Source organism: Micropterus dolomieu, linkage group LG11 (genome assembly GCF_021292245.1).
Source record: "Micropterus dolomieu isolate WLL.071019.BEF.003 ecotype Adirondacks linkage group LG11, ASM2129224v1, whole genome shotgun sequence".
NCBI lineage: Eukaryota > Metazoa > Chordata > Actinopteri > Centrarchiformes > Centrarchidae > Micropterus > Micropterus dolomieu.
In genome coordinates, this window is record NC_060160.1 from 29,073 (window position 1) to 54,919 (window position 25,847).

At 47.4% G+C, this 25,847-nt stretch overlaps 1 protein-coding gene across 5 annotated transcripts in view; it reads right to left on the reverse strand.

Annotated features, from left to right (window-relative positions):
• Positions 1–1,162: 1,162 nt before the first annotated feature.
• mgaa (MAX dimerization protein MGA a) overlaps positions 1,163–25,847 on the reverse strand; it is a 36,635-nt gene continuing 11,950 nt past the window's right edge. The window contains exons 8-26 of one of the 5 annotated variants that reach the window (XM_046062405.1): positions 24,411–24,687; positions 21,838–21,965; positions 21,675–21,752; positions 19,594–19,714; positions 18,997–19,331; positions 18,559–18,855; positions 17,260–17,548; positions 16,438–16,611; positions 14,718–14,972; positions 13,403–14,208; positions 12,108–12,230; positions 8,615–8,726; positions 7,084–7,286; positions 6,707–6,804; positions 5,042–5,156; positions 2,958–3,069; positions 2,468–2,869; positions 1,385–1,519; positions 1,163–1,299 (exon numbers count right to left, since the gene is read on the reverse strand). In XM_046062405.1, coding sequence (XP_045918361.1) covers positions 1,178–1,299; positions 1,385–1,519; positions 2,468–2,869; positions 2,958–3,069; positions 5,042–5,156; positions 6,707–6,804; positions 7,084–7,286; positions 8,615–8,726; positions 12,108–12,230; positions 13,403–14,208; positions 14,718–14,972; positions 16,438–16,611; positions 17,260–17,548; positions 18,559–18,855; positions 18,997–19,331; positions 19,594–19,714; positions 21,675–21,752; positions 21,838–21,965; positions 24,411–24,687 — 4,182 coding nt within the window. In that variant the 3' untranslated portion in view covers positions 1,163–1,177. Of the gene's footprint in view, positions 1,300–1,384; positions 1,520–2,467; positions 2,870–2,957; positions 3,070–5,041; positions 5,157–6,706; positions 6,805–7,083; positions 7,287–8,614; positions 8,727–12,107; positions 12,231–13,402; positions 14,209–14,717; positions 14,973–16,437; positions 16,612–17,259; positions 17,549–18,558; positions 18,856–18,996; positions 19,332–19,593; positions 19,715–21,674; positions 21,756–21,837; positions 21,966–24,410; positions 24,688–25,847 lie in introns of all 5 variants that reach the window. The other 4 variants (XM_046062404.1, XM_046062406.1, XM_046062403.1 and 1 more) reach the window with 4 other exon arrangements.

The following is a 25,847-nucleotide window of genomic DNA, read 5'->3' on the forward strand; positions in this document are numbered from 1 at the left end:
CTAGTTAGTTGGTGAGTTAGTCCGCTAGTTAGTTGGTGAGTTAGTCCGCTAGTTAGTTGGTGAGTTAGTCCGCTAGTTAGTTGGTGAGTTAGTCCGCTAGTTAGTTGGTGAGTTAGTCCGCTAGTTAGTTGGTGAGTTAGTCCGCTAGTTAGTTGGTGAGTTAGTCCGCTAGTTAGTTGGTGAGTTAGTCCGCTAGTTAGTTGGTGAGTTAGTCCGCTAGTTAGTTGGTGAGTTAGTCCGCTAGTTAGTTGGTGAGTTAGTCCGCTAGTTAGTTGGTGAGTTAGTCCGCTAGTTAGTTGGTGAGTTAGTCCGCTAGTTAGTTGGTGAGTTAGTCCGCTAGTTAGTTGGTGAGTTAGTCCGCTAGTCAGTTGGTGAGTTAGTCCGCTAGTCAGTTGGTGAGTTAGTCCGCTAGTTAGTTGGTGAGTTAGTCAGTTAGTTGGTAAGTCAGACAGTTAGTTGGTAAGTCAGACAGTTAGTTGGTGAGTAAGTCAGCTGGTCAGTTGGTGAGTTAGTTGGTGAGTTAGTCAGTTAGTTGATAAGTCAGTCAGTTAGTCAGTTGGTGAGTTAGTAAGTTAGTTGGTGAGTTAGTGAGCAAGTTTGCGATGGGTCTGTTAGTGGGTCATTCAGTCGTCAAGTAATTCAGTTAAATGATCAGTTAGTTGAGCTCAAACTTAGTTAGCTATTGTGTCCGTAAGTTAAGTTAGACAATCCGTTAAGATTAGTAAGTTCGTTGGCTAGACAGCTTCATTAGGCATAAAGTTGGTTATTTAGTTCAGGATTTCATTGGTTTAGAAATGTGAGGTTATAGTGTATCGTTTGTCGGGTAGTTAATTAGTTTAGTTACAAGGGAGATTGGTCAGTTAGTTCAGTTAACTGTGAGAATGTTTAGTTAATTCGTTAAGTAACATCTGATGTTAGTGTTTAGCTATTAGGTTAATTCAGTTACTGTGACATTGGTTTCGTTGGTTAGCAAGGGTCAAACTACATCCCAAGGACGGGCACAAAGTACAACTCCTCGAATGATAAATAGCTTATTAAAATAAATCCCAAAATTCTATAAAGAGGAGCCAGCTTTTTTTCATTTGGTTGGTTGGTTAGTTAGTTTATTTACCTGTGAGGTGAGTTTTGTTACGCGTGACAATAGTTATGTAGTTAGTTGGTTTAGTTACCCGAGAGGTTAGTGACATTGTGGGGGGGCGGAGCTACTGCAGTTCTTACCGGTTGGGGGGTGGGGCAGTGAGGTGAGATGGATCTGCTGATTGGTCAGACTGGGGAAGTTGAGGGTGACTGAGGCCAAGCCTACAGACAGGAAGAACATGTTTTACTTCAAAATAAGAGGATGTTGAAGCAGGGTGGAAACAGAGTGACAGTGAGCGGTCAGTACCTGGTGTAGGAGACGTCTGTAGAACCGTCGGCCCAGTCATTATCGGGCTCAGGGTCAGGACCGGCTGCCCTGGCAATGTGGCGCTGACAAGGGATAGAACATCAGCCGGAACCAGAGCCTGAAAAGAAGGCAACTCTAGAAAAACAAAAGAAGACATGAAAGAAATCAACACAAAGACAACAGTAAGGGGTGGTGATGGCGCAATGGATACGATGCCTGCCTTTGGTGTGAGAGACCCGGGTTCAACCCCCTACTGTGACCCATCCACCATTGTGTCCCTGAGCAAGACACTTAACCCCTTGTTGCTCCAGAGGCGTGCGACCTCTAACTATAAGTCGCTTTGGATAAGAGCGTCAGCTAAATGAATAAATGTAAGTTGGTTAAGCTTGATTTTTACTCCTACGTGTGTTGCTACGCACGTTTTGTACTTGTGCACTGGTGTCTCCATCATTCTGCAGTTACAAACGCTAGCTGGCGGTGGCGCTACAGCGTCCACTGTGTTGACTGTTGCCAGCCGAGCAGGCTAACTTCTGGTTTTGCGCTCCGCTAACGTGAATGGCAGTAAAACTGTGAATGTGCGGCTTGTGTAGCCTTTTCAAATGTTCTCGACCGAATGGTTCACAGTGTGATGGTGAAACGAGTCCTTTCGCTCCAGTTGTGATGCTCAAATATATCAATCGTCCGTGTTCCAGCCGCAGGATTGGCCAGTAAAATTTACTCCTAAGCACTTCCTGTCGGCTCAGAGGCATTGCGAGGCTAGCCAGCCAACCAATCACAGAGCTTAAGGCAGAGGCTACGCCGTCGATTCGATGCAGAAGTATAAATTATACATTAGTGGGTCAGTTAGTCAGAGAGTTAATTAGTAAATGTTCTGTATTTGTACAGCGCCTTTCTGGTCTTTGCACTCACTCAAAGCGCTGTTACACTCCATCGCATTCACCATTCAGACACCAGTGGAACAATCTCCAGGGGCAATTCAAAGTTAGTTAGTTGGTCAGTTAGCGTCATGTGTTGTCAAGACCTGTTGTCACCAGATCAATAATCAATCACTACATCTCCAGTTCAGTTCTCCTCCAGACTTACCCTCGCTGTGAGTCTTTGTGAGCAGGGGCGACAGCGGAGCTGGATTCTTACTGCGGGACAGGATGTTGGGGATAGTCCTCGGCCTGTCCCTCCCCGCTAATGCATTGGGGGATGCACCGGGAGGAGTCACCTGCAAGACCTTCTGACTGTTGTTCTGAGGCTGCTGGACCGGTGTTTGGACAGGTGTGGCTGAAGGTGTGCTGGTGGGCGGGGCAGAAACAAGAGTGGGAGGAGCTTGTGGAGTTTGCTGCGGCAGGTCGGAGGATATGATTACAATGTCATCATCGATCGTGTCTCCTGCCGGCACGTGATTGGCTGCACGGTGTCTCTCCCGCTTCCCCACCTTCTTCTGTTTGGATGCCGGGTGCTGCAGCGTCCTCATGATCCTCCGCTCACTTTTACCTGCAGACACAAACAGCTCGGGTTAAATCTCACCTGGGTTTTAGCTGACGTGAGACTCCTACAGCTTCATCCTCCTCCTCCTTCTCACCTGATCTTCGGGCGATCTCTCTGATGTAGGCGTTCCTCTGCTGGTTCAGACAGATCTTCAGACTCTTCAGTCTCGCCGCCTCGTTCTGCAGAGTCTGGATCTCCTTGTGAGCCTGAAACACAAAGACAGCTTACCAAACCGGCTCACTGAGCGCGAGTTAAAGGCCTGAACAATCATTTTCAGTAGCCAATAGAAGAGCGAGCCTCCACGCTGCAGCTGAGACAGGAGGGGAGGGGCTCAATGAGCGGAGAGCAGATTTCACCAGGTGACCGTAACTCTGCCCGTTACTGGAAGTAAGTGGAGCTGTTTCCAGTGAGACACTGATTTCATATTATTACTTTGCTGCTGTAAAACAGAATATTAAATTTGATTACTGTTTGTGTACTGTGAATTTATTCTTCTTTAAATAACATATTTTTAAAAGGCATTTAGTAATGAAAAACCAATCAGAGTACAGACAGATCTGTAGCAGATGTTTGCTTCGGTATATTGGTGCATAAATAAGAATTATATAAGATAAAAGCAAATAAAAAGAAAGTACTAAAACACAACAATGTAAGGTCTATTTAGATTAATGATAATAAACAGTCCCCTTTCATACTGCTATTGTTGTTTATTTTTGTGTCAAAGTGCTTCTACCTTACACAAGCCTGCCCATCACGAGCCAGATGTCTCTTTATTTAACGTTTCAACATTACTCAGACTGTAATGACAGAATAACACCGGTACGAACATTTAAACTGTCTCACAGCTGCAGATCTGTACTCTCACGTTGTTGCCCCGCGGGCCGGCCTGTTAGCTTCCCCCGCTGCATTTGCGGAGCTTCTGAACACCGAAAACGTTCAAGCACATTCTCGATTCGCCAACAATTTCCCTAAAACTGCCGATATTTAAAATCTACACAGTTGATTTCTCGCTTCCAAACTTGTTAGAAGTGGATTTAGTGATGAAACAGCATTTGAAAATTGTAAAAAAAGTTCTGTTGTTGTTACAGTTCTAGCGCTTTACATAATGGGCCACAGTACGCGAGGTAGACTGGTCCAAGGCATACTGGAGATTTTTCCCGAATCAGTACGCCATCCGAGCATTTTTGCCATACTGCAGATTTTGCTTTTGTTTGCATACTACATATGGGCCAAATCAGTACGTACTAATAGTATAGTAGGCGGTTTCAAATACAGCCACTGAGTTATGCTGTGTGCTACAACCCAACAGGAACCTCCAGGTCTGAAAGTGAAGCCTTAAACCTGCGTCCTCTCTAGCAGCCAGCAGGGGGCGACTTGAACCTGCGTCCTCTCTAGCGGCCAGCAGGGGGCGACTTAAACCTGCGTCCTATCTAGCGGCCAGCAGGGGGCGACTTAAACCTGCGTCCTCTCTAGCGGCCAGCAGGGGGCGACTTAAACCTGCGTCCTCTCTAGCGGCCAGCAGGGGGCGACTCCTGCAGAAAGAAGTGTGATTGTATAGAAGTCTGTGAGAAAATGTTTCTACTTGTCAGCTGATTTATTCCCTCAGTAAACACTTTCCTGATGAGTTTCTGGTCTCAGTCGCTAGTTTCAAGTCTTCTTCAACACAGCATGATGTTCATTTAGTAAATTATGGTCCCATTTAGAGGAACAGAGACCAGGAAGCAGGGGAGGCTTTAGGGCGGGGCTACAAGCTGATTTGGCGACCTGTCAATCAGGACAGAGGCGACTCATATCCGCTGTTCTTTGTACATCTAACTAGTGCCGCTGAAAAGCTTATCAGGAGTCGGCTGCTCATTTTTCAGGAAGTACGTTTTGTTTTAAGCCTGTTTGTCACTAGCTAAAATTAGCATCCCAGCTAACATCACAGCTAATGTGAATTACAGACGCACCTTGCTACCAAGCTAGCTAGCTCCACCCTCTTGTCCAAATATGGTCACGCCTGGTTTCTAAAAACCAAGATGGCGATGGCCAAAACGGAGGCTTCAAAACGGCGGTCCACAGACCGAAGGGAGACCTCACGGCTTCTTTTGTACCGGCTGTGTCGGCAACTTGAGCCCGTTGTTTCCCTTTAGTCAAAGCGTCCATGCATGGATGTATTTGCATCCTGTAGCTTCTTACCTGCTTCAGCAGAACGGTCTTTGGATACTTTTTGGTGTTCATGACTGAACTGAGAAGTTTGAAGGCGGCTGTGACGCTCCGAGGAACGACCACCTTCTTCACACCTGGACTGCTTCTGTTCACAGAAAACAGACAACGTGGCAGTTTATCCTCACCTGTGTCCCCTCACCTCACCTGTGTCCCCTCACCTCACCTGTGTGTCCCCACCTGTGTATCCCCTCACCTCACCTGTGTGTCCCCACACCTCACCCTTGTCCCCTCACCTGTATGTCCTCACCTCACCTGTGTCCCCTCACCTGTGTGTTTTACTGAACTCCGTCACCCTGATTTGCTCTTTGACTTAAATATTTATGAGCCATGAGACAGTTTCAAACGCTGGCTTTAAAACTTTCTCATTAAAATCATTAAGAGATAAAAATAATGAACTCAAACTTTAATCTCTTCACTTTTCAAATTATAACAAGAAACAGTGAGAAGAGGTCAAAGGTCAGGGCAAGTACTCTTATCAACACTTAGTTATTACATTCAGAACAGGATCAGTATTAATGTATATTTTCTGAAATAACAAAATGTTTGCACAGCAGCAGGAAAACCTCTAAATAAAATAAATTATCGAGGCGTTTTAATGAGGCTGATCAGCTACAAACTGCTGTCTGTCTGATCAGGTGTTTCTATAAGTGACTGTTACTCTGAATTGAATGATTAGCTGGGAGGCTTCAGACTGGATAAAAGGTAAGGCCCTGACAGCATCGGTTTAACTTTTGATTTGATCACATTGATGTTTAAGTTCAGATTTACAGGAAATATTTTATAGCTGCTGTGTAAAGGGAAAAATCTGTTTAAAGCAAACCATATGTTACTGCACTTTAGTGTATACAGCAGTACACTTAAATTAAAAGTGCCAAAGCACTACTTTAGGATTCATCATTCCATTTTGGGCATAACCATGAGATTAATCGCCATTAAAGATTTTAATCGTTGCCCGGCACCAGTTTAGATGCATCTATATTTTGTGCAATTAAACTGTCGATTAACTGCAACAAACAGCAAAACAAAAATGTACAAAAGCAGGATAAATGTGACGGCAGCTGGAAACTGGATAAAGAAAAAAGGGACATGTTAAAATGTGAAGTGAAATTAAAGTTGCACTTCAGTGCGAGACGGTGACGTTCAAATACAAGTTCCAACAGAGAGATGGTACCGATGTGAGCTAAGTGAAGATCAAACGGTATCTGTGTTTATAACAGCAGATAAATGAAAGGAACAAGGAGACAGATCCTTTTAATCACGTTCTGAGTGTTATCCATGTGTAGTTTGGCCACCAGAGGGCGCTCTGCAGCACAAATCCACCACAAAGCTGACATGATCAGCTGCAACGTTTATTTTTTAACTGAATGACGTCGTGTTAACACACGTTAGAGATACTCTTTGTTTACGATTTTGTGTTTCTGACAAAAAAAATAAATAAATAAATAAAGGAGATTATCGGATTTTAAAATCGGTAACTGTTCAAAAACATCCCTCATCGTTTTTTAGGTACCGATGAACTGAACATAACGAACAAACAAAATAAAACGGATTTTCAGGCAGCGCCACAGACACAACCATTTCAGTGATGTCATGATGACCTCAGGCTGATCAGACAGGAAGTGAATCAGGTCTTACTCTGGGATGCTCGGCTGCGTCCTCTGAGCCGCCTTCAGCTGACCGCTCTCCTCCTCCACCGTCTCCACGTCAACGCTCAGAACCTCGTCAAGAGCCGCCTGGCACAAATACAAGAGACGCCATGATGACACGTTGGTCTGTGTCCAATCACAGCTCGCTCTTAACATCACATTCATATTTACACACAATCAAAACCTTTTATTTATTATTACTTTTCTCTCATAACGTCAAAAAATATTTTTACAATGAAATAAAAATAAACTCCTCGGTTCTAAAATTAAATAGGGAAGAAAAAGTTGAGTTTCTATAATTTCTTAAATTATTGTTTCATTTATATTCTGAATATTTATGTGTTTTTGAAAAGGATCTTTTCGTACGTCAGTGACGGGGAGGACGCCGGTTGTCTTGGTGACGACTCGCTCCTCGTCAGACGAGTTGTCCGTCACTTCGTCCGTCTCGTCCAACAGATCGACCACCTCTATCAAATTTGCATCTGTACTTCCTGTCCCGCCTCTCTCTGGCAGCTTGGCGACACGCTCAGGTGATCGCCGGTGTCCGCGGCTCACCTGCCCACCTCGCTCTGAACAAACACAAACAAAAACATGGCAGAGCTGAACCTTGTTTAAAGGTTTTGATGGAGATCAGGATCATTTTTTACATTTATTCATTTAGCTGACGCTTTTATCTAAAGCGACTTACAATTGCTATACATGTCAGAGGTCGCACACCTCTGCAGCAACTAGGGGTTAAGTGTCTTGCTCAGGAACACAATGGTGGACGTCTCACAGTGGGAATAAAACCCAGGTCTCCCACACCAAAGGCAAGCATCTTATTTCAAACAATTTATCAACACAGTTTCAAACACTGATCAAAATTACAAAGGGAACACTTTTGTTTTTGTCCCCATTCATCATGAGCTGAACTCAAAGATCTAAGACTTTCTCTATGTACAAAAAAGGCCTATTTCTCTCAAATATTGTTCACAAATCTGCCACAATCTGTGTTAGTGAGCACTTCTCCTTTGCCCAGATAATCCATCCACCTCATAGGTGTGGCATATCAAGATGCTGATCAGACAGCATGGGGATTGCACAGGTGTGCCTTAGGCTGGCCACAATAAAAGGCCCTAGGCTGGCCACAACAAAAGGCCTTAGGCCGGCCACAATAAAAGGCCTTAGGGCTGGCCACAATAAAAGGCCTTAGGGCTGGCCACAAGAAAAGGCCGGCCACAAAAAAGGCATTAGGCTGGTCACAATAAAAGGCCACTCCAAAATGTGCGGTTCCATCACACAGCACAACGCCACAGATGTTGCAAGTTTTGAGGGAGCGTGCAGTCGGCACGCTCCCTGAGGCAAATGGTGATACTGACTGGTTCCCGGACCCCCCCGGACCCCACCAATACAGTGAAACTGCACATTTTTGAATTTTCTGTTTCTGTGTTTTTGGTTTTTCTGATTCGGTTTTTAAAGAAAATAATGAAAGAACAAACCAAACACGGATTTTAATTCTGGTTTTTGTGGATCTTTTCGTTCACCGCCGCGCCACCTAGAGCAGAACTGTGGTCACGGTCGCTTTAGAGTCACATGAACTTCGATTTGACGTCCAGACTGAGGTTGGATTTCAAACAATCAGACTTGGATCTGATTTGGACCACATATGAAAGTGGCTCAAATCCGAACTGGAACAGATCAGTGTCTGCGTGACCTGTTCACACTGTCAGAAAAAAATCTGATTTGGGTCAGTTTGGTGTGCGGCCTGAATGCAGCCTTAGTTTCTGTCAGGTTAGTGCAAGCTAAGCTAGCTCAGATCTGTGTGGTCCCCTTTTCATTTCTGTAGTCAGTATTTATTTTGGTGTCATGTTTATTCTTCTGCTGATTTATATTATGAGCCTCTGATAAATAGAGCTACCTGCTGATGGAGCGATGGTGGTGAGGAAGTCGTCTCTCCTCTTCATCAGCCTCCTCTTCTTCTTCTCTAGATCTGTTTCTGTCTTCCTCAGCTGCTGGATCACCTGCACCGCCTGCAACAAGACAACACCACCAGCTGTCAGCCGGTAACTAGAAACACGGAGTGTAACGCAGTCCAACCTGTAAAAAGAGCAGCAGGTGACTGGTGAAGACGGGAAAAAGAAACTAGACTGCAAGTTAGGGATGCAGCAAATGTTTGGATGCTGAAATTACAGTCGTTTGCAAAAGTTTAGGTACCCCCGACAATTTCCATGATTTTCATTTATAAATAATTGGATGTTTGGATCAGCAATTCATTTTGATCTCAGAATCAACTTTATTGCCAGGTACGTGTCCACATACGAAGAATTTGACTCTGGATTGAATGCTCACGATGTGCTTAATCATACAACACCACAATAATAAAATATCTCCGACCCAGGCTACAGTGTAGACAACACATATATACACAATATGAACAAAACAGACAGATTGAGATAACAGTGCAGTGAGCAGATTGCAAAGGATGCAGGACATTATTATTTACATGTCAGAGGTGGAGGTGATATACAGGTACACATAAATGTACACAGTGTGATGGAGCACAGTGCAAAGGATGTATCTATAGTATGACCGTATGAACAGCTCTGAAATAGAGAATGGTGAATAAATAATAAGTGGTAACCAGAAGGGCTGACTCCAAATAGTCAAAGATTCGATGCTTCGATGGGCAGAGCCTGATTCGACTGTCAATCTCACAGTCGAAGCATCGCAGCGAAACAAGGATCACGCCATTTTGGCGATATGGGGTGCTCAACGTCTGATTTTACATAGAACTACCAGTTTTCTCCCAATAAGTTAATATACAGCCGGTTACAATACACATTTCAATGTTTAATGCTGTAAATAAACATGTAAAAAGAAAAAAAAAAACTTCCAATAAATGTTTTTAAAGTGCGTGAATGAATCCAAACTTGTAATCCTAACCCTGCGTCGTCAGCATGTGTAAGCGTAGCCTGAGTGTGTGCAGTGGCAGCAGAGGAACACTTGCTGAAGAGACGGAGCTCCAGCTTCACTGGTGTTGTGCCGAGTTGTCCACACCTTGCGGGACTTTCGGATAATTTATCAAGGTTGATGAACCACACAAAGAACGGCAACTTGACTACTTGAAATAGACCCGCGAGGAACCGCGACGTGCAGGCAGCTGTCGGCAGCACGGCAAAAACTCTGCACAAGACCGGTGAATGGCAGGCGCGTGTGCAAGAGAGAGAGAAAAATACACGATTCGACTATCAGTCGACTACAGGCAGGACATGCTGATTCTGATTCGACTATGTAAATCCTTAGTCGGGGACAGCCCTAGTAACCAGTCAACAGGTGGCTGATTAGAGGCAGAGTTACCGGGTTATAGCACAGGAATTGTTCCTGACACTGAGTCAGATTCAGCTGTTCATCAGAGTTACGGCTTGTGGGAAGAAACTGTTCCTGAGTCTGTTGGTTTTGGCGTACAGTGCTCTGTAGCGCCTACCAGAGGGGAGGAGCTGGAACAGGTTGTGTCCGGGGTGAGATGGATCTGCAGTGATGTTTCCTGCCTGTTTCCTGACTCTGGAAAGGTATCAGTCCTGAATGGAGGGCAGGTTGGCACCGATGATCTTTTCTGCAGTCCTGACTGTCCGTTGTAGTCTGCTCCTGTCCTTTTTGGTGGCAGATCCAAACCAGACAGTGATGGAGGTGAAGAGCAGAGACTGGATGATGCCTGTGTAATCTATCAAATAACTGAAGGACTCTGTAATATTTCAGTAGTGAAATGAGGTTTACTGGATGAACAGAAAATCAAAACGAAAGTAGACAGGTGCATAAATTTGGGCCCCCCACAGAAATATCACATCAATATTTAGCTGAGCCTCCTTTAGCAGAAATGACGGCCTCTCGACGCCTCCTGTGTCCTGTAGTGAGTGTCTGGATTCTGGATTTCCTCCTCGCAAAACATCTCCAGGTCAGTTAGGTTTGATGTTTGCAGAGCGTGGACAGCCTGCCTCAAATCACCCCACAGATTTTCAGTGATATTCAGGTCTGGGGAACATTGTACTTGTTCCTCAAGTAGATTTTCAGCAGTGTTTTGGGTCGTTGTCTTGTTGAAACATCCAGCCGCGGCGTAATTTCAACTTTGTGACTGATTCCTCTATATTATTCTCAAGTATCTGCTGATCTTGAGTGGAATCCATGCGACCCTCAACTTTAACAAGACTCCATGATGGAACCTCCACCAAATGTTACTGTGGGTAGCAAGTGTTTGCCATCTTTGTTTCATCAGTCCACAGCACCTTCTTCCAAAATGAAGCTGGCTTGTCCAAATGTGCGTTTGCAGACCTCAAGCGACTCTGTTTGTGGCGTGCGTGCAGAAAAGGCTTCTTCCGCATCACTCTCCCGTACAGCTCCTCCTTGTGCAAAGTGCGCTGAATTGTTGAATGATGCACAGTGACACCATCTGCAGCCAGATGATGTTGGAGGTCTGTGGTGGAGGTCTGTGGGCTGTTGTTGACCGTTCTCACCATCCTTCACCTTTGCCTCTCTATTTTACTTGGCCTGCCACTTCTGGCCTTAACAAGAACTGTGCCTGTGGTCTTCCGTTTCCTCACTATGTTCCTCACAGTGGACACACTGACAGCTTGAATCTCTGCGATAGCTTTCTGTAGCCTTCCCCTAAACCATAATGTGTAAAATCTTTGTTTTCAGGTCATTTCACAGTTGTTTTGAGGCCCCCATGTTGTTTCAGAGGAGAGTCAAAGAGAATAACAACTTGCAATTGGCCACCTTAAATACCTTTTCTCACGATTGGATGCACCCGTCTATGACGTTCAAGGCTTAATGAACTCACCAAACCAACCAGCCTAATGAGTCAAAAGACCAATTAAATTTTACAGTCAAGTTGACATGTCGACAGAGTGGAAGCATTTTAAGGTGTCCGAGCTGTTTGCAGAAGGTGTTCTGCTGAACTGTCTCGAGCACATCCACTGACTGGATGAATTTTGTGCGAGGAGGATGCACATGTGACAACGTCTGGTTTTCAAAATAAGGGGCCTGTACAGGATGGAAATAAAAAGTTAAAAGTAAATGGACTCATGTAATTTACTTTACCGGACCCCCTCAGGCCCCGGACCCCCCCACCATAGTCTTTCCACATCCTGTGGGAAACACTGTTTCATTTATGCAGTGGGAAAAAAAGGCAAAAGAAATAGAAAAACTCAAGTTCAGTTCAGGGACCGCGTGGATATAAGGTGTATTTTAAATGTGCAACGTGCTGTGTGGGAGTTAGAGGCCAAAACCCGTTCACCTTGATAATAACGCCACCACTTCTGTCTGAGGTGTCTGCAGCAGCGCCGAGAATTTCACTGACATACGTTTCTACTCAGAGAAGCTTAAAGAAGCTGAACTAGTGTTTGAGCGAGTCGGACCTTCGTCAGCGTGGACACCTTAGACGTCCTCTCCTGGCTCAGTCCCACTTCTCTCCTCAGACCTTCGAACAGCTGCCACATCTTCCTTCGACGCTGCTTCTCCAGTGCGTTGTGATTTAAGCGCTGCAGACAAACAACAACAGCAGAAAGTCAGCTCAATATTTTCAGCAAAGCCGAGGAAAGCCACGTTGTGAAAATACCACCAGTAAACCAACCAGTAAAACTTCACTAAAGTAAAAGCACAGAAGCATCTAGATGTAAATGAGTATCACAGGATGTTTGAGACTGGTGGGTGGAGCTCGGAAAGAAATTTAATCTGTGCTCTAGCAAACCATTTCATCAGAAACACGTACAGATGTAAACGCTGATGAGCCAGTGAAATGTTTTTCCAGCAACCCGACGTCAAAGAATAAAGTAGTGTTTGTTTTAATGGACTCCTGTAACCTGTTTAATACTTCCTGTGAAGATAATCCAGTTAATCTTGTTTCCATGCTGTAAATACGCTTCGAAAGTAATTAAGAGTGAATCTGAGCAGGTCCAGAGCAGAACCCGGGAGAGCCGGACGGGGGTCCGGGTAGAGCAGACGGGATGAGCGCTACGTTACTATGAACATTTCACTTTTACCTTTTATTATAGCAACTAAACGCTCTTCTTCTACAATCGGCCTAATTTAATGATTTAACTGTGTTCATCATGTTAATTTAATCTGTAAAATGATCCTCTCAGTTTAAAGAGCTCCCACAGGGCTCAGCTTCATCTTCTTTGGCCTTTGATGGGAGCGTTATGTTCACTGCTGTGAGCGGAGGTCAGGTGCAAAGAAATAAACTTTGAATATCGAATGTCTGCCCACAGATCCGCCCTGGTTTTAATAACACCTTGTTTTGAAAGCCGGACGTTGTCACAAGTCTGGCGCAGCTCGGTTAGTCTCGTATCGTGTAACGTTCAGACTTGAGCAGCTCAGAGCAGCAAAGCACGTCACAGGTCTTTAATGTTCTTATGAGACGAGAAAAAATAAGTTCAGTTCATTTTGAAACTGTATTTAATGTGAAATACTGCAGTAAGTAAAAGTGCTGCGCTGCCGTGTTACTGATCAGATTTTATCAACTTCTGTTTGTAAAATCTTGATTTGAAAAGTAAAATTTCTATGTCTGAGTTGTGGCGGAGTAGAATTAGAAAGACTACAGTAAAAGTACCTCAGAATTATACTTCAGCCCAGTACTAAAACCCGCCGTTGGGGGCGACCCTGAACCCCTCTGCTGGTTTTACTGTGACAGATTTTAAAAGCTTCCTCTTACGTGGACGCTTACGACCTCCCCCGTCTCTTCTCCGCTCTCCGTCTCTTCCGTGAAGTCTGACGAGTTCTCCGTCTCGCTGCTCGAGGACGCCTCCACATCCACCGTGTCCGACGGCCGCTTGGCCCCGCCCTCCGTCTCCGTCGTGGTAAAGAGCCCCGTCTTGTCGTCCACGCAGATGATGTCCAGGTCCACCAGGCCGCAGGCCGGCTCAAGGCTGAACCTGTCAGCAGGGGGGTACGGCGGGGGGCCGGGTGTGGCCCCTGACCCGGACCGTGCTGAAGCAGGAGGGCATGGCGGTCTGTGTGCGGCCCCTGCAGGGGTCTGGATGTTGGTGGTTTGTGGTGAAGCAGGTTTCTCCTGGAATTTAGGAGCCACAGGGGCCGCAGACACCGCCACCGTTCTGACCCCAAGCTCGGCCCTCGCACCTGCGGAGGTGTTGAGGGAGACGAGGTTCATCGGGGGGGCGGGGGGCTGGAGGACGGTGAAGGCGCCGGCGGCAGTCACCACTTTGATGGGGGGTCGGGGGGGCAGTTTAGGGCAGGTGACGACAATGGGTTCCTTTCTGGAGGCGGCGGGGATGATTTTAAAGGTGCACGTCCCCTTCTGGGCCAGGAAACCAGAGGCGGGCCGGAGCGGGGCCGAGAGGGGGGCCACGGAGAAGGACTGGAGGCCAGACAGGGAGGAGAAGGAGGGGGAGGGGCCGGTGGAGGTTGTCACTGTGGTCAGAGGGCGTGTTTGGTTCCCAACAACAGCGGCGACTGCAGGCTCACGAGGTGCAGCAGGGAGGACCGAGGGGGAGGGGGCACCTGGAGGGGGAGGAGACAGAAAGAGGGGGGAGGAGTCAGTCACTGGTTTACAGCGAATCATGTCGGTGCTTTCTATCAGCAGTACTCCGTAAGACTAGTGACAGCGCCACAATGTACAAATACTCTGATGCAAGTAAAAGTCCTGCATTAGAAAGAATACATGAGTCAAAGACCAAAGTATTAGTTAATTATTGTACCGACGGGGCCCCAGGGGTCCTTCACCCTGCTCTTCCAGTGCTTTTCTGTTACTGCTCGTCTCTTCGTGCCGCTCGGAAACTGCAGCCGGTGTGCGGCTCGTCCTGCGCTGACGGAGTTCAGCTGAATTCCTGCTCTGGAGTTCATGTTTTAAGTTTTCATCAGAAGGTTTCTACACCTTCCTTGTGGATAGTGACGCCCGTCCGTCAGCTGGTTGGTTTGCCGGGTTGTGTTCAGACCGCGGTGGAAACGCTGACAGTATGTGTCCTCACTAACCGCAGCTTTACCCCCCCCCCCCCCAGTCCTGTACTCACCTCTGGTTCTGAGCTGGCTGATGGGAACCAGTTGGACCAGTTTACCGTCCGGTCTGCGGTAGTACTGAAGGCCTGACGCTGCCTGGACCGGCTGCAGCACCATCCTCTGACCGGTGGAGGGGGGCAGCGGGGGGCCGGGAACCGGGCCCGGTACGGGAAGCTTCCCGTGAGGGCCCGGGACCTGAACCATCAACAGCTGAGGGCCTTTAGAAGCCGGATTTCCAGGTGGAACCACCGAGCTGCTCACCTGACAGTCTGAAACACACCAGACCAGATGGATCACGGGTTATTTATTAGAGTCTCAACCTGAGGGGCAGGACCCGTCAAGGGGTCACGAGAGACACCCGGCTGAACGAGTCCAGCAGCACGTGTTTCACATAAACTCAGAACGTCTGAAACACAACAATTAAACATGACCGGACAGATTAAATATTTGAAGTCTCTGCAAGATGGTTCTCTCTCACAGAAGTGAAGCAAAATCAATATCTGCGTTCCAAGAAAGGAAATCAAGCTGAAAAGTTATAAACGACAGGAGGACGTTCATCTAGACTAAAGGTTTCCAAACGAAGACACAAATATCTGATCAGATAAATAAAAATAAGAGTTTCACCAGATGATTACTGAATCTCCTTTTTCGCCATTTCCAGGGAATGCAGTTTGCTTTGCTTGTTGATGATCTGTAATTTAGCCTTTTCTGTTTAAAACAATTATTTTCCTTTTCACATCTCCATGAATGTGTTGATCACTTTAAAATATCACGCTTGCTGCCCAGCCACTATTTTTACCTGCCTCTTTTATTACGGGCATCCTAGAATGATTGTGGCAGCAACACGGAGCAGCTCGTTGTTGAAGCACACAGAGGAAGCTGAGCGTCGTGCGTAAACCAGGACTGTTTTATCCGCCCTATTTTCTCTCTGTGCATCTCCAAAATGACTGTTGACTGTGAATAAATAACAGCTGGCAGCTGCTGAGTGAAAGTTAGTTTCACCGGCGACATCCTGTTTACGGACTCACCGTCGGACATCGCTTAAACTGCGCATAACCGGAAAGGTGTTTGCCTGATTCTCTAAATGTTTGCATCTGCCCAGCTCTGTGCTGTGAGAAGCGCCCGACCAGCGCTGATCAGCCTAACAGCGCGCAGCCTGGCTGACGGCTCATTTCGGTTAACGAAGCCTAGGTATGAAAGAAAACTGTAGCGAAATTAAAAGTAGATTACCGGCCCACAGAAAATACTGAGTAAAGAGTAAAAGTAGGCTGCAGTTTTAAAAAGGTGAACGTGAAAAGGTGACTTATTATTATTTATTTATTTATTTTGTAACAAGTTAGTCCCTGCCCTGCCGCTGGCGTCCCCAGTAAGTAAGAGCAGCACAAAAGAAACGTAATATTGAGGCGCTTTGCTGCAGCTGCCTCCAGTGAACTTTTCAGCACCACCTTTGCCTCCTGTCTCCTTTTCTACGGGCCTCCCTGATTTTTTGTCCGTTACATCATGAATGTAACTGCACGAACGGAAAGAGGACGAGAAACTTTTCTTTCTGCTCTGTAAATAATATAAATCTACTTTTGATTTATAAATTAATCCTGTAGCACATAAACACATGCTGGAATATAACTTAACTTTTTTATTTATTTGCAGATAAACTATTGGTCACTGATCTAAATATATAGATAATAAAAACTTCTGTGATGGTGATTCTGTTAATAAACTGTTCTTTCGTATTACCTGACGGGGGGGCGGAGCTGACAAAGGCTGAAGGTACCACTTTGACCTGATTGGCCCCTCCCGTAGGACCCGGGAACACCGTCACAGTGACGACCCGGGACTCAGGCGCTTCCCCCGCGGGCTGGTCAGAGGAAGCAGCCGATTGGCCGACCTTCACTGCTGCAGGCTGAAGCCCTGTGACACACAGACGGTCGGTTTGAGGCGTTAAAGCAGCGACTGCTGTTGTTAGAGAGCACTTGGGACCCCGGCCTTTACTTTTGGGACCCCGGCCTTTACTTTTGGGACCCCGGCCTTTACTTTTGGGACCCAGGCCTTTACTTTTGGGACCCCGGCCTTTACTTTTGGGACCCCGGCCTTTACTTTTGGGACCCCAGCCTTTACTTTTGGGACCAGGCCTTTACTTTTGGGACCCAGCCTTTACTTTTGGGACCAGGCCTTTACTTTTGGGACCTGGCCTTTACTTTTGGGACCTGGCCTTTACTTTTGGGACCCAGCCTTTACTTTTGGGACCTGGCCTTTACTTTTGGGACCCCGGCCTTTACTTTTGGGACCCCGGCCTTTACTTTTGGGACCCAGCCTTTACTTTTGGGACCCAGCCTTTACTTTTGGGACCTGGCCTTTACTTTTGGGACCCCGGCCTTTACTTTTGGGACCCCGGCCTTTACTTTTGGGACCCAGCCTTTACTTTTGGGACCCGGCCTTTACTTTTGGGACCTGGCCTTTACTTTTGGGACCTGGCCTTTACTTTTGGGACCCAGCCTTTACTTTTGGGACCTGGCCTTTAACTTGAGGAAGTACGATAAAAAAGAATTGTGCGTTCACCTGTGGAGGAGGTGGGCAGCGTTAACACCGTGACCGACGTCTGAGGCCTGGGTGGGGGGGCGGCAGCGAGGCCAGACACCACAGAGGTATCTGAGGACACGGTGATCAGGGTCGGTCCTGGACTCTGGTTCTGAGGAGGTTTAGAGGGGGAGGAAGAGGAAGGAGAACCTTGTTGGTTCCTGTTGGAGCCCACCCGGCCGGTGAGATAGGCCGCCAGTCTGTTCGCAGGATGGAGCGCCCCCATCTTCCCCAGCTGGATCTTAGCCAGAGGATAGAGCTTCCCGTTCACCTGCAGCAACAGAAGAGAACATCACAGATCTGACATCTCTCTGGATTTAAACTTTCAGTGATTCTGGAGTCAGATCTGAAGAGAAAACAGAAAATGAAGCACTCAGGTGACAACATGTTGAAAGGAGTTTCTGAGTGTCAGGGCTGAACGATTTGGGGAAAAAAGAAGTTCAGCTAAAGTTCAATATTCACTGCCAGTCTGTTTTTGACGGAAGCTGCGTCAAGCAGCACAGAGCAGATGAACCAGGCAGGAAGTCAGCCACAGAACGGCATAGAGAACCCGGTTTTCAAAATAAAACACCCTTTGCAGACTCCCGATCATATATCAACTTTAAACACAGTTAAACCGACAAAAGGAAGAAACTACGTAGCTACTTAACCACGGCAGAAGTCAAGCAGCAAAATCAAGCTGCGATCTGCAGCTGAAGCACACAAAGAGACACATTAACAACGTGCAGGCTGAACGCCGCGCTGCCGAAACACGGCAGTGTGAGTTGATGCCGGACAAAACTGCAGCGACAGCTGGCGCCTGAGTCGGTTCGGCTGGCGCCATTATCGCACGTTTTCCTTTAGTTTGGTTTGTGGTAAAATGTGCACGCCCTGTGCTCGCTCTGATTGGTGGGTAGGACCTTAACAGCAGACGCATGGCGAGTAGGTCAGATGTATAAATTAACCTACATTTTAATGGCCGTCCTCACAATGAGCTAATGGCGTTCTTTCAAACTGAAAACGATTAATCGTTCAGCTCTACTGCGTGTAAATAACCAGATCTTCCATCTACTGATGAGGACAGAGACGCCGCAGCTGAAGCGTCATTTAAAGTGTCGGCCGAGGTGAACGAGTTTATCTGTGGGTGGAGTTTACTCAGTCGTCATAGAGATCGGGGGGGGCGGTTCAAAGTGGATTATTTAGATTCTTTTTTATTATTTTTGTCTAATTTTAATTTGATGAACTCCACAAACTGTCTGAATGTTCAGGAACCTGCGGTAAACCCACATGTGGCGTTCTTACCTGGACCGTGTGCTCTGTTGCCCCCTGCTGCTTCCTGTTGGCTGAGAGGAAGCCGGCGGGCGAGATTCCCGTCAGGAAAGGCAGAGCCATGCTGACCCTCTCCTCCTTCGACCTCAGCTTCGCTCTCTCTCCCCCATCACGCACCTGGTGAGCTGTTGATCCTGCCTCTTCCTCGATGTCACCGTCCTCCACCTCTCGCTGCCAGTCTTCGAGAGGCTCCGCCTCTTCCTCCTCCACCTCTCGCTGCCAGTCTTCGTAGGGCTCCGCCTCCCCGAGCACCTGTTTGAGGTGTTCCTGCTGAGAGACACGAGGTAAATGTTACAGATCAGTCATCGTGTTGTCAACACTGACGGCTGCAGAGTCACATGATATAGAACATGTGACACATGGCATCGTGGGATTGCTTCCAGGCAGTGGAGGACCACAGATTCTTGCTACCTGCTGCCGGTTTGTCTCCTTCTGGTTTTCTGGCTGTGCTGGTTGTTCCTGGTCCTGTTGGGGTCTGGAGATGTGGATTTTGTACTGGATGCAGCTGTCGGCGCCGCTCTCCTCCTGCGTCTGGCTGATCGGACTGATGAGGTACTTTCTGATCCAGAAGGGTCGGTTCAGTTGGTCCATAGCCATCGCCTCGCACAGCTTCTTCAACACGTGGTTCCGGTCGGCGTCGCTCAGCCACTTACATTCCGCCAAGATGATCAGACGCTTCGATGGCTTCGGCTCCGCGGGAGGGGTGGCGGGCCGGCCGGAGGGCACCGGCTGGACCGGTTCACCTGCTGAAGGAAAACCCAAAACCTGAATCAGTTTCCAAAAAAGTCCCCACGGAGAGTGATGCTCCAGATTATTATTATTATTCATTAACTTCGTCACACAGGACTTGGATTACACGCCAACAGAGAAGATCAGCTGATCCGAGTCTCTCACGTCTAAACCAGCTCCATGAAGCAGGCTGATCCTGGTTCAGTTTGCTGGGTTCATTCAAGACACAGTAAGAACTGCTTTGTGATGGGATGGCGGCGTTGATGTCACTGAACCCACCTGGTGGAGGAGGTGGGGGTGCTGCCTCTGTGTCCCTGAGTGTCAGGTCTCTCTGTTTCAAAGCTTTCAGCCGAGCGCCGTTAGACTTCACGTCGTTAGACTTCACGTCGTTAGACGGATCCTGCAGGACAAACATCAGGCGGTCAGTAAAAGCAGATCTTTAGGGACATGAACTGGGACAGTGTTTCCCACGCATAGACGACGCCCGCCCAGGTGCGTTGACGGCGTCCCGCCCAGGTATGTTAACACCCAGGTGTATTAACGACCTGGTGTATCAACCGCGTCCCGCCCAGGTGTATCAACGCCCAGGTGTATTAACAGACGCCCAGGTGTATCAACGCCCAGGTGTATTAACGACCTGGTGTATCAACCGCTTCCCGCCCAGGTGTATCAACGCCCAGGTGTATTAACAGTCGCCCAGGTGTATCAACGCCCAGGTGTATTAACGACCTGGTGTATCAACCGCGTCCCGCCCAGGTGTATTAACGCCCAGGTGTATTAACAGTCGCCCAGGTGTATCAACGCCCAGGTGTATTAACAGTCGCTCAGGTGTATCAACCGCGTCCCGCCCAGGTGTATTAACAGTCGCTCAGGTGTATTAACAGTCGCTCAGGTGTATTAACAGTCGCTCAGGTGTATTAACAGTCGCTCAGGTGTATTAACAGTCGCTCAGGTGTATTAACGCCCAGGTGTATTAACAGTCGGCCAGTTGTATTAACGCCCAGGTGTATTAACAGTCGCTCAGGTGTATTAACGCCCAGGTGTATTAACAGTCGCTCAGGTGTATTAACGCCCAGGTGTATTAACAGTCGCTCAGGTGTATTAACGCCCAGGTGTATTAACAGTCGGCCAGTTGTATTAACGCCCAGGTCTATTAACAGTGGGCCAGGTGTATTAACGCCCAGGTGTATTAACAGTCGGCCAGGTGTATTAATGGCCAGGTGTATTAACAGTGGGCCAGGTGTATTAACGGCCAGGTGTATTAACAGTGGGCCAGGTGTATTAATGCCCAGGTGTATTAATGCCCAGGTGTATTAACAGTCGGCCAGGTGTATTAACAGTCGGCCAGGTGTATTAACAGTCGGCCAGGTGTATTAACAGTCGGCCAGGTGTATTAACAGTCGGCCAGGTGTATTAACAGTGGGCCAGGTGTATTAACGGCCAGGTGTGTTAACAGTCGGCCAGGTGTATTAACAGTCGGCCAGGTGTATTAACGGCCAGGTGTGTTAACAGTCGGCCAGGTGTATTAACGGCCAGGTGTATTAACAGTCGGCCAGGTGTATTAACGGCCAGGTGTGTTAACAGTCGGCCAGGTGTATTAACAGTGGGCCAGGTGTATTAACGGCCAGGTGTGTTAACAGTCGGCCAGGTGTATTAACGGCCAGGTGTATTAACAGTCGGCCAGGTGTATTAACAGTCGGCCAGGTGTATTAACAGTGGGCCAGGTGTATTAATGCCCAGGTGTATTAACAGTGGGCCAGGTGTGTTAACAGTCGGCCAGGTGTATTAACGGCCAGGTGTATTAACAGTCGGCCAGGTGTATTAACGGCCAGGTGTGTTAACAGTCGGCCAGGTGTATTAACAGTGGGCCAGGTGTATTAACGGCCAGGTGTGTTAACAGTGGGCCAGGTGTGTTAACAGTGGGCCAGGTGTGTTAACAGTGGGCCAGGTGTGTTAACAGTCGGCCAGGTGTATTAACAGTCGGCCAGGTGTGTTAACAGTCGGCCAGGTGTGTTAACAGTCGGCCAGGTGTATTAACAGTCGGCCAGGTGTATTAACGCCCAGGTGTATTAACAGTTGGCCATGTGTATTAAGTTTATAAAACATCCCGCTGATGCAGGAAGTCAGCTGACACACAGAAGGGGGCGGGGTCAGCAGGTGTGTTTATGCGTATATTTCCTCTGTTAATGTGAAGACTTAACGGCCATCTTTTAATCTGCTGACTCCTTACTGGTGATCCGGCGTCTCGGTGCTGCTAACTGTTAATGTGGCAGCTACAAACCAGCTGGACCTGACAGCAGCTCTTAGAGTGCGCCGACCTTCCTTCTAAATGAAAAACACAGACCAATCAGGAGCTTTACCCTCTGCTTCCTGGTCTTCTTCTTCTTCTTCCCCGTGTAACCTCTGACCCGGGCACAGCTGCTGTCGTCCTCTCTCCTCTTCTGGAAACAAACAGAATCAGACTGATCAAAGACCTAAAACACAAACATCATCTGCTACACAGACGAAAGACTGAGTCCTTACGGCGGGCCGGGACAGAGATGCTGGCTCAGGGATGTGGACCGGGTCTGGATCCGAGTCTCCAACGTCCCTCTTCCACAGAGTCCGGACGCGCTCGGCAGGCTGGGAGACGGTGTCCGCCTCCTTCAGAACTAGGAGCGGTGAGAAACCAGGCAGCAGGTGAGCATTTCATTTCATCAGATCCAGCAGATGATTTATTTATTCTGTCTTTACAGTCCACAAACATGTGAGAGATGGCGCCGACATCCACGGCACGCCATTTCTATGGTGGCGTCTCTGCTTGTTAATAACACTGAATCAACGCTGGTTCATGAGCGCCAGGCACTTTTCGATATCTGGGATTCTTTTGGGAGCTTTCGCATGTTGAGGGTGGACATGGTGCAAATCCTCCACCTCTTCCTGGTTACGGTACCAGAGGAGCTTCGCCGCCGGGAGTCAACTTTCCTGCCCCGGGTGAGATCTCGCAGGACACGCCGGCGAGCTCGCGGTACACGTTCTGGTCAGAGTGTGAAGTTAAATGCACGGCTGGGAAGGACTTACATGGACCCGTGTGTTGGTACTTGCTATAATCATCTGGATTTGGCGTTTTCAACCCGTTTACCCGGCGGGCCCCGAGTCCGGTCAGCTGTTGCAGCCCTGTTGGACTGGGGGGAGGCGGTTGCATTGCGTCGCCGGTCGATGCGGGAACAAAAGGTCCAGATCGCTCTTCTGAACGTCCGGTCTAACATTAAATATTTGAATTCCCACGCTCTAGATTTTCTGCTCATGACCAAGACGTGGGTGCGTGAGGGTGACGTATCGCCACTGATGGAACTTTGTCACGCTTTAGATTTAGTTTGAAGCTGTGGTTTGTCGGTGTCAGTTAATAATTCAGTGCTTTACCAATTTCAGATCACTCGCTGACGTTATTTGACATTTCTATCCCTAATTCATGTAGCGCAGGGAAAATGGTGCCGAAGACAAGATATTAGCGCTAGTGCTTTAAATGACCTTAACTTGAACCAACCAGATGTGATGGATCCAGGTTTTAGCCTTTTCTGCCTCACAGACAACTTTAATGGTGCACTCTGGGATTTGTTGGCACGGGGCGCTCCAGCTAAGACACGGAAGTGTCCTCTAAAAAATCTTACACCTTGGCTAAATGAGGAGCTACCGACTATCAGAAGCAGCTGCTGAAAGGTTGAGCGTCAGTGGCGCCATACTGAGCTTGGAGTTCATTATCGGCACTGCACGCCAGCCTGACCGCCCGCCAGTCTTCTTCTACTGCGATTCTGAATAATAAGCATCACCCTAGACTTCTATTAGGACTGTCGATAGACTTACACAGCAGCCAGTAAGTAGCACGGATCTGTCAGCACGTGATTTATGACGTATTTTCATGAGAGAGTTGAGGACATCCGAACTTCGACATCCCAGTCAGATGTCGGGGGATCAGACTGCGCTACCACCATTTTCTACAGGACGGCGCCGATTTCTTTGGCTGAACTAAAACTGTTGTGACTGCGAGAGGAACCACTTGCTCTCTGGATCCCTCGCCTGAAGTATGGCCAACATTAGGACTGTATGTTTCAGCTCTTTTAAACCTTTCGCTTTTTTTCCGGCTTGCTTCAAATCTGCGGTGGAAGAAACCAAATCTGGATATAAACTCGAAAAATTATAGAGCTGTTTCTAATTTGGCCTTCTTATCTAAAGTGGTCTCAAATCAGCTTTTAAAATTTCTCTCATCTACTAATCTTTTTGAGCCGCTGCAGTCTGCTTTTCTACTGAAAGGCGGTAAACGCTCTGTTACTGGCTGCTGACACAGACTTAACGTCGGTAAACAGAAAACGTCCTGCTACTCAAGAGAAGGGATGATAGCTGTGGGACCAGCTAGATTAGGTCATTTGTATGACAAAGTTACTCTCCATGGATGATTCGGTCATTCATTGCGAGGAGAGAGTAAAGAATCTCGGGGTCGTTTCTGATCGATCACTTTTGTTTGATTTGCATATTAAAGAAGTATTGGCCCTTAAAGATGCCGGGGCCCTTATTCCTGCCTTTCTTACATCTTGGCTGGTTTACTGTAATGTTCTGTTCTCTGGGCTGCCTAAGAGAAGTCTGCGAGGTCTGCAGATGGTCCAGAATGCTGCAGCTCATATTCTGACTGGATCGTGCAGTAACTGCTGTGCCTGTTCAGGTTAGAGCAGACTTTAAGGTTTTGTTGTTCTATCTGTCTGATCTTGTAAATTCTTATGTGCATACACGGGTGCTGCGCTCCCACGGGACATGACCTAACGCCAACAACCGGCAGAAACTAGGCCGACGTGTTCAGGTTTTCAAATCAAAGCTTAACACCTTCTTCTTCACTTTACTAGCAGTTTGATTGAAATAAATGGATTATTATTACTACTATTATGTAGAAACAGTCAGCGTGAGCAGAGTGGATCACACACAGAAGGTGTATTTTATCTGAATGGAAACAGCAGCTGGTTAGCCTAGCTTAGCATAAAGACTGGAACCAGGGGGAGACAGCGAGCAGACGTCCCCTGCAGGACGAGTCTGAGGCTTCATAAAGGTGGTGCAGGTGGTGTACTCACCGTAGGCCATCTTCATCCTCCTCTTCCTCTTCCTCTTCTTGTTGTTGTCGTGGCGCGAGGGGCTGGAGTCGGACCCGTCCAGGTTCTTGAGGATGACCACCTTCTGTTTGAGGCAGCTGCAGCCCAGCATGCAGTGCGGCCGGCCGCAGTGGCTGCTGGTGGAGCGGTGTGCCAGGCTGGAGCAGACGCATCCCAGCCTGCAGAACTCGTTCAGGCAGGGAGGGGCCCGTCTCCGGACCAGCTGGATGGGAGCGGTCGGGTTCTCGCTGACAAAACCCTGAGGAGAAACCAGAGGGGCGGAATCAGGGTACGGCACATGAACCAGGGCGGCTACAGTGAGGACTGTGTTAACACGTTTAAAGGTAACGCACGTGTACACGTCTAAATTAAGTACCAAAAGTACAAGTACGCATTATGCAGAATGGTACTCACTAGTAGTAATACCACAGTGAAGTACTGAATGTAAAATTTTACTTAGTCCTCCTAATTATTTTATTCTTATTTCAGAATAATGTAGATTATATTTATTGAAACTGAAGGAATTCTTTTTCCTTTTTCTTCTTTTCTGCAAATGAATATTTGGGGGAATAATTTCCTCCGACCACTGAAATTATTTAAAAAGGTAAACAGAAGAGGAGCTGTGCATAAAAACCTCATAAAAATTAAAACCACAAGAGCAATAGTGCAAACGAATAGGAAAATTAAATGTGGACTCTTAAACATCAGATCTCTCTCTTCTAAAAGGTGTACTAGTAAATGAACTAATATCAGATTATGATATTATTAGCCTAAATGAATCCACCCCTCCCAGTCATATTAATACTCACATTCCTCGAGGCACAGGCCGAGGAGGTGGAGTTGCAGCTATCTTCCACTCTAGCCTACTAATCAGCTCTAAACCTAAATTAAACTATAACTCATTTGAAAGCCTTGTTCTTGGTCTTTCGCACCCAAGTTGGAAATCACTGCAACCAGTTCTTGTCGTTATAGTGTACCGAGCACCTGGTCCGTACTCTGAATTCTTATCTGAATTTGCAGAGTTTTTGTCAACTTTAGTCCTTAAAAGTTTAAATTGATGGGATTAGTTTTCCAGTAGGACGAGTTAAAGGACCGAGCTTGTAAATCACCGAAAATGACCTTTAAATTCAAAATGGCTGACTTCCTGTTGGGTTTAGGGCATCGCTCCCAGAGGCTTTTTTGTAGGTCTGGAACAATCAGGAAGCTTCCGGTCAGAGAACTGAGGCAGACGCGGAAGAACCTTAATCTGCGTCCTCTCCAGCAGCCAGCAGGGGGCGACTTAAACCTGCGTCCTCTCCAGCAGCCAGCAGGGGGCGACTTAAACCTGCGTCCTCTCCAGCAGCCAGCAGGGGGCGACTTAAACCTGCGTCCTCTCCAGCAACCAGCAGGGGGCGACTTAAACCTGCGTCCTCTCCAGCA